Source organism: Macrobrachium rosenbergii, chromosome 6, assembly GCF_040412425.1.
Source record: "Macrobrachium rosenbergii isolate ZJJX-2024 chromosome 6, ASM4041242v1, whole genome shotgun sequence".
NCBI classification, from domain to species: domain Eukaryota; kingdom Metazoa; phylum Arthropoda; class Malacostraca; order Decapoda; family Palaemonidae; genus Macrobrachium; species Macrobrachium rosenbergii.
In genome coordinates, this window is record NC_089746.1 from 47582904 (window position 1) to 47591742 (window position 8839).

Sequence of the window (8839 nt, forward strand, 5' to 3'; positions counted from 1 at the left end):
CTATATAATGAGCAACTTCCTATTTTACTTGTGCATGTTACTCAGCAATTAGCAAAGAGATGGAGTTTATTTTTGAATGAAGTAGAGTTGAGTTTTCCCCCAGCTGAGTATCCTGCTGCTTGGGGGAAGTCCCTGCTTGTTACATAATGAATGATCCTTCATTTCATCTCACTACAGAATGTTATGAAATTTCCTGGTGTTTTCTCATCACAGTTCTACATATTGGATCAAAGTTAGTCCAGCTAATTATGTTTATTCTAAAAAGTAATCACAATACTATTGGATATTTCCCTTGGAATAAAAATAGTAAGGCTAGTGTTAGGCAGCAGCGGATACAGTATACCATAGTTTTCAATCATTACCCTCCCTTAAATATCTCAGATGTACAGATTGATTATATAAATTTTAGCAGGAGGAGTACACTTTAGGACTCTCATAAAATTCACCCAAGGATGTGTACTTAAGTCAGAATTAAAGAGCAAGTTATAGCAGTTGGACTGTTAGGTGAGCAAAACAAAAGGGGAATGGATGAATAGCATTAGGCAGAAAACAATACAGTTGAAGCTGAAGGGTTGCAACAGATAACCTTTAATTGCATCTACCATTTGCTACCTAAGGACACTGCAAGTAGTATCTCCTATGGAACCCATTTGCAAGTAGTAATGGTGTAACACCACGTGAGTGAATGTACAGTACAAGTGCTGAGGTGCTTTATGGTTTTTCACCTTCTGGTAGGATATTTAGGTTTTGCAGTTACATAGGTTGCATTTAGTATGCTGCTTATGGGTTAGCTGACTAGGCATTGTATAACCATTTAGTTGTTTTTCATAATTGTTGCTTGTACTGGAAGTGTATGCCCACTTCTGTTTCTCTCTCTCTCTCTCTCTCTCTCTCTCTCTCTCTCTCTCTCTGAAACACCCCCCCCCCTTCCCTGCACCCTTCCATTATTGTTACTTTCAGTAGCCAACTTGGCTTACAGGTTAAGATTACAATAGAGAGATTTGCATCCCAGAATGTAAAGGTAGGTAAACATGGGGAAGAAAGTTCAGGATGACTCTCAGAGTTTCAGCATCAGGATTTTTCTGTTGCCAAAGGCATCAGGAAATTAGAGAGAAGTTATCATTGAGCTTTTCAGTAAATTTGCCTTCTTGACACTTCTGGATAGAAATAGTGGCATCAGCCATCATCATCATAAATGGTTTTGCATCAAATTTTCTCCATACAGGATTGAACATTAAATTACTTTTTTTTTCCGCTTTTGTGTCTTACTCATTTTCTGCCTGAATTCCCAACTGTTTGTTTAGAAGGGGAAAGTTTCATTTTAGGTCATTGCAATTCAACCTTTCATCAACTCAAGTATTCACATGAGTGGTGGCTAGTCCCTGTAGTTGTTGAAACTCATTTGCCCAGTGGTAAGAGTTTGACATGACAGTATCCATGGAATTGGGATCTTTCCTTAATTCCAGCTCTCTAAGGCACTGAAACGATATTTGTTGATATAGTGAGCAGTGGACTACTGTATCCATAATTAGCTGGATACACATTGGGAAAAATGAAACCCTTCTCAAGAATGAGAGATATGCATAAGTAAAATAAGAGGGATCTTGTGAAATGTTTAAGGATCGTGTTAATCTTGTGTATGTTTAATAAATAAAAGGTTCTGTTAAGGAAGGATGATAAAACTTCCCTGTATATTCTAAAATCTCTTGAAACAGTAAAAATCCATTTGATTGTCACTCTTGATAATCTTTTAATGTGAAATTAATTTACTTACGTATTTTCTTTTTCATTTACACATCATAAAGCATAGTTTGAAGAATACTGTATGTAATTATTTAGGGGTGAAAATATCTATAATATTTTGATAGTGAATTTCAACGTATCACATTTGATTTGTATTTTGGGAATAAGTTATGTTTTGTATATTTTTGTATGTTGTGTGATTACAAACTGTTACTGTAAGAAGAGAATGAAGACTTCTCAAGATTATGTGATTCTTCTCTTTGTTATGTAATGTTTATAAGGTAAAAATTTAGTCAATAATTCAAGTATGTATCTTCTGTATCAGATAGAATTTTATGAGTGAATTGAAATTTTACAATAGATACCTTAGTTTGTTGGTTCAGCCTTGTGACAGTTTATTCTTATACTTACAGATCTATAATGTCTTTGCTCTCTTTTGGGCTATGTTCTTTGTGTCTGCCTTTGGCGAGATGGTTTTGGCTGGTGCTTTTGCATCCTGGTATTGGGCCTTCAACAAGTCTAAAGATGTCCCTTCACTGCCTGTCACCTCAAGTTTTGGTAGAACTCTGAGGTACTGTGATGGGGTTTTGAGTATTGAGTTAAACTGCAGAAATACAAATTTTCAGGTGATTCTGAATCACAAGTTAGTGGGTAAAAACATTATTTTAGGGCCATTTTAAGCCATTGGTAAAATGTAGAATTTTATTTTTAAAACAATGTGGTGACATACATTAAAATGTAGACACGAACTCTTTATACCAAGTGCTGAAATGTGTTTAGACCTTGTTGCTCTTTATAACGATAGCCTTATGTTTGTAGTGGTGCTATTGTCTCAAGTATAATACACTGCATTGCATATTATTATTATAATTATTTTCTTATAGTAGTAATCAGTCCACTGAGTCAGCCTTCTTGAACCAAACTCTTGAACATTAATTATGCAGTTTGAATGAAGAAATAATGAAAAATTGTTATGCTATTAATTTCATTTTCATTACTCCTAAACACAAAAAACCTAAGCATTTATTTTCAAAGTAAAACTAGCGTAATGCAATGAAAAGAAATCAGTATACAGTATGCCCCCTGTCATTTCTTATACTGTATTGTGCAGTTTTACCAAGTCAAATCTGCTGAAGAAGTTAATGTAGGCTTATGATTTTCCCTTAAGAATGGACAGAATTTACACATAAAAACTATATTACTCATGTTACGATTTGTAAAGTGGTTTTTTATGTCAGCTATGTACATATAATGAATAAAATATCAGTTTGCTACTTTAATATTTATGAGAATTTTATTAGTGGCAAAATGAGTCATAAAAGTATTTTCAATATGGTATTTACATCCAAACACTAGTTTATATTACAAAGCTATGGATAATACAGTAGTTCCAATCAAGTGCTCGCAGAATGTTTCTTATTCCTTTGACACCTTTTGTTTCTACAGATACCACATAGGAACATTGGCATTTGGCTCCTTGATTATCGCTATAGTACGGATGATTCGTGTGATTTTGGAGTACATTGATCACAAAGTCAAGCAGAAGACAGACAATAAAATTATCCATTGTCTTATGTGTTGCTGTAAATGCTGCCTTTGGTGCCTGGAGAAGTTCCTGAAATTCATTAACAGGTAAGGCAATGGGGATTAGATTCTTGTGTCTTCTAGGAGGATATTGTAGCTAATGTTTAGAGAACAGGGTTTCTTATAGTATTTTAAAATTAACATGACGTTCTTTTAGCATAACGTGTTTTTCAGTATTTATCCATTAATCATAGATTCCCTTTCTTCCATGCAACAAGATCCCAATTATACTAACTGTACCGTTCATTCACACTGAATCAGTAACTGAGAGAAGGGAAGATGAACCTCATTTGCTGTTCAGACCTCTTGTCTCTTCCTTTCAAAAGTGTTAAACAAAACTAGTTATTGTATCATAAAGCATTTCAGACCTTGCCTAGTACTCCAGAATGGATTGACTACATTGACATAACAATTGGTTTTTAATGTTTCCATAAATCACAGCACTTTATTAATGTATCATTTGGTTAATCAAAAAGTTATGGAATATACTCATCCTTCCTAGGCCTAAAAGGTGGGGTTTACCCATTGTCTTTGGCATTTATGTGCATGATTTCAAAGGTATGTTAAAGTGGACTGGACTGATATCTAATAGAAATTGAAATGTAGCCATCAGTAATTTAAATTTTTAATTAAAAATTTTTTCCATTCATATCTTAAATGCTAGTAGCATAGACAGCATGACATGTCGAAGTTACAGTTTTGTATTACAGGTTACAAGATAGTGGGCATGTTTAGAGGATATGTAATAATATTTTGCAGTTTATCATATAAATATGAACACTTTTCACCTATGAACATTAACAAATTTTATACTCAAAATGGGAGAAAACAGTAAAGACAGGATTTTTTTTATTTATAAAAGGAGTGAAAACTTTAAAGATATTACTTCTAGGACCTTTAGAGGATAACTTTAGAACAATTCCCCTTTCGATTTTATAAATCTTTAATGTTACTGTACTTTCATATTACTTTTACTTTTGCTCAGTTAGCCTATTGTAAACTTATTGATTACTTGTATATTCCAGGAATGCCTATGTGTACTGTGCCATATATGGTAAAAACTTCTGTGTTTCTGCCAAGAATGCTTTCTCTCTCATCATGAGGAACATTGCTCGAGTTGTTGTTCTTGACAAGGTAAGATAGATTTTTTTAAGTTTTTAAAATCTTTACATGAAACAGTTATCTTTTCAGTGGTAGTAAAATTTTGCTTCCACCTTAATGTTACCACAGTCACTCCTAGTGTCTTGTAAAATCAGATGATCACTTAGATAGGCTGCATATACTGTATATTAAAATAAAAATAGTGAAAAAATGAAATGAAGAAACTTTGCCCAACAAATACAAGATAGAAGACCTAAGAAAATTTGTGTTAGAGAATTGCAAGGTTTCATTTTTATGAGATTGTCCTTTGAAAAGTTTAACCATCTTAATGAGAAAATTTATATTGGATGCATTCAGTGAATCTGAATTATGCATATCAGGAGTGTAAAGTATTTTTCTGATTTTCAGGTAACTGACTTCCTGCTGTTTATTGGAAAAATGGTAGTAGTTGGTATTGTTGGAATAGCTTCCTTCTTCATCCTAAGTGGGGAAATAGTTACTTTAGATAGTTATTTACCTGCTATGAATTACTACCTCACTCCTGTCATCATCATCACCATTGGGACTTTCTTCATTGCAACAGCCTTTTTCTCTGTGTATGCTATGGCTGTAGACACATTGTTTTTGTGCTTCCTTGAAGATTGCGAGAGGAATGATGGGAGCTCTGAGAAACCCTATTACATGAGTAAAGACCTCATGAAGATTTTGGAGAAGAAAAATAAGTTTAAAGAAGAATAATCAAATCATGTTTCTGATAGAGTTACTCCATGTTTAAATGGTTTAGGTACTGGAAGAACCTGCTGATTTGCATATCTTCCAGAAAGTTTTGTTTTATAACTGGGAATTCTTATAAAGACAAGCAGTTTAATTTTAAGGGTCAGATAGATAAAATGAGTTATTTTTTTAGATTATGAATGGGTGTTTTTATTACCATCAGCATCTGTTTTTCATCACAGTATTTGTGATACTTATGGAAATCGACCAGAGGCCAAGTTAGTAAGGAGATATGCTAAAACTTTATCCATTACAGGGTACTCTTATGATTATTGAAACCATAAGAAAAAGTGAAACGTTCGGTTTCCCATTTGTAGAGGAATACTGTACTACAGTATTTTTGCTGTCTATACTTCTGTCTTAATTAGTGCTATTACTTTTTATCAGGTAATAGTTTCGAAATCCAAAGGTTGTTACTATTTTCATGATGACCATAGGGATTGCTGTTCATAGCTAATTTGGTTATCTGTCATATTTAACAAATGAACATAATTATTCATGAATACTGAATGATCACTTCGTGCCATTATTTATTGTAGCATACATGAGCTGCCCATTTTATTGCTCACACATTATTTGTATCTGTATCTGATTCTTCATTATCTCACCTCTTCCTCTCATCATTTCATGCTCATAAATATTAAGGATTTAATTTACAAATGGATGATTATTATGCATTTCACATTATTTTATGTTTTTGAGGTACTAGAAGATCTTGACCTTACATTAATGTGCTTCAGGCTTATACAAAACATATTAGGATTCATTTTTATCTCTTAATTTTAGAGAAGGAAAACTTTTTTATATTGATATAGCTCACATGTAACTTCAAGTAAATACGTACAGTACATGATTTGGATTGAAATCTGTAATGCCCTATCATACACAAGGATGTTGGACTATTACTATGAAAAATTTAATTTGCCAGCATAAAACTATCTTTACCATTGACTTCATTCTTAGTATTTTGCTTCATCATGACCTCATTACTGGTTGGATGTTAGAGGAAAAGATGAGCAAAGCAAATTAGCGTGTGATTATTTTTATACATTTTTTACTTCAGTTTTAATATTTGTAGGTCAAGGAAAAAGACATTTTTTTTACATGCTTTGATGGTATACCTGAAGAAATATAGTGAATTTTAGGTCTCCATCATGATATATATGGTACTATATATATAGGAAGAGTAACTGTGCCAAAAGACCATAAAACGAAAGTTCATTTTGCTTTGAAAAGTTGTCTTTTGCAGTTATTGTAATACGGTAAACCCCCTATTTTGATAGTTCAAACACAAAAAACCTCTAAAAATGTTTATACCTGAGTATTTTAATAGTTTTATCACAAAAAGTGCATTTAGTCATGAAAATGATATGAAAATACAGTAATTAGTGAATACTTCTCAGTGAAAAATACTGCGAATGGGCGGATTTTCCACAAATAATGTGTATATATGTTCCACAGAGAAATCCGCGAATAGTGAGTCCACAAATCATGAGAACGCTAATACGGGGGCTTACTGTACCTGTAGTAATAGAGCTGTGGGATCATTTACAGAAACACATTACTGTACCTCACCTGTTTGTAGGATGATTTAATAGGAGTAGAACTCTTAGGCAAAAGGTTATTGGCAGAAAGTATTGCAGGTGACGAATTCTCAAAATTTTTTTTTATGTTGTACCCTTAGCTATGAACAGAAACCATAGACACTTTGGATAGCATTCAGTACAGATTCCCAACTTCAGCTAATTTCCTCAACAGACTAAAACCAAACCTTTTCATTGTGTGTGTAAATTACATTTGCTCGATTTTCCTTAGGTTTTATAAGTTAGTTTAATTCCTTGTTATATTTATTTATGTATACAGTAATACATTAAACTATACAGTGTGATGACAAAGGATTTGAACTGTTAAAAATATTTTATATAGCGAATAATTATAACTGTCTTGTTATATATACTGTACTTGCATTTATATTTCATAGGGTATTTTTGAACTTCAATCAAAGGAAGATACCAGAGTTACAAACTACTCTGTTAATAGTAAAAGAAAACCAGAATAAACTTTCTTAGGTCATGATTACCCCACATTACAACTGAATGCAAAACAGTTGGGAATTGTACATCTGATAAGTAATTTGAGAATTCACAGCCAAGAGTTGCAATCAACCACCTGTGCTTAGGTTTGACATGGTGAAATAGTGAATTTCCATACTCTGTGTTGCCCACATACAAACTTGAATAACTGGATCCATTTTTTTTTTTTTTTAACTAAGACCATTATGTAATGTAACACAGAGAGGACCCACATCATTATAAACAGATATATGAATAAATAATATCATAGCTTTTAAAGTGAAGTATTTGGTAGCACTGAAAAGTTTCATTGGCAGACTGAATTACAAATGGATGTATACTAGAAAAGGATATCCACAAATAGGATCTTTCAAGAATTTGCATGAATACAAATAAATTTTCACTGAAAGTGTCTTTCAGCTTCCTAAATTTGTATGATTTTGTGATAGAAAATGATGTTAAGAACAGTAGAACACTACAGTACTTTAGATTTTTTCCCCATCTCAAGATATATAGATGTCAGCAAGTCTTATTTTATTACCTTCACAGAAAACTATGGGAAAACACATGATTTAGCATATAGAAAAATGTCACTAATTAATGGCAATTTTGTTTAGTTTTACATTAGAAGTATTTTAGTTTTAAATTAGAAACAGGCTATGTATGAAGTATATCTATGTTTAGAGAACTTTATGAAAGTAGATAGTATTTTATTGGATGACATTATCATTTTTGCTGCAGATAGACCAATTTTATATTTTTATACTTGAGTAGCACAAGTACAGTTTGCCTTAAATATTAATACATTTTTTCTGAAAATGGATCCTATGAATAATCCCAGTTTGAGAACTACATGTAGTCTACAGTTTTTCTTGAATAACTCAACTATTACAAAAATATACACATTAAGTTTAAATAAATAAAATGAAGAAGTATATTTTCATTAATCCTCATTTTACAGTTATAAGTAGTACTTCAGTGCTGCTGCTCGAGTCACATTTTGCAACAGACTCAAGCTCACTTGAAGGTTTTGTACTCAAGTGAAGGGTGAAATTGGAGAAAGTAAAGCAAAAGAAATTGGATAGTTAAGTAGGATGAAAAATGAAAGGGAGGAAGCAGAACAGCTGGAAACTTAAGAGACTGCAGAAACAATATTTTGAGTACCATCTGTTTGGGAAGACCTAGACTGGTGGCTGTTGAAGCACAATCTCTTTCAGCGAACCTCACTGAGTGTGCCTCCCCCAGAGTTACTTCTGTTCTCTTGACATGTCCCAAAAAGGTTGGAGAGCTCATCTGGGAGGAGAGTTCACTCCAGGAAACTTCAACGTGCTACAAATAACAGCATCATGTTTGGCACGTCAAGACTTTCCAACAAGATCTGGAGGGGCACAATGTGGTAGTCCTGAGTGACACCACCATAGTGGCATACATCAACAAACAAGGTGGGACAGTTTGTCTCAGCTGTTAAAGGGTATCAGGAAGCGCCCGCTAAGTTGTTCCACCTATGTGGTGTGTACCTGTCCACTTCCCCTGAAACAGCAATGCTAAGAGGGCAAACATCAATG

At 33.2% G+C, this 8839-nt stretch overlaps 1 protein-coding gene across 34 annotated transcripts in view; it reads left to right on the forward strand.

The window, feature by feature from the left end:
* Positions 1 to 8206, forward strand: part of Ctl2 (Choline transporter-like 2) — a 72730-nt gene extending 64524 nt beyond the window's left edge. For all 34 annotated transcript variants that reach the window (XM_067105700.1, XM_067105701.1, XM_067105708.1 and 31 more), the window contains 4 exons: positions 2157 to 2314; positions 3190 to 3375; positions 4353 to 4461; positions 4837 to 8206. In XM_067105700.1, coding sequence (XP_066961801.1) covers positions 2157 to 2314; positions 3190 to 3375; positions 4353 to 4461; positions 4837 to 5166 — 783 coding nt within the window. In that variant the 3' untranslated portion in view covers positions 5167 to 8206. The remainder of the gene's footprint in view (positions 1 to 2156; positions 2315 to 3189; positions 3376 to 4352; positions 4462 to 4836) is intronic.
* Positions 8207 to 8839: the final 633 nt, after the last annotated feature.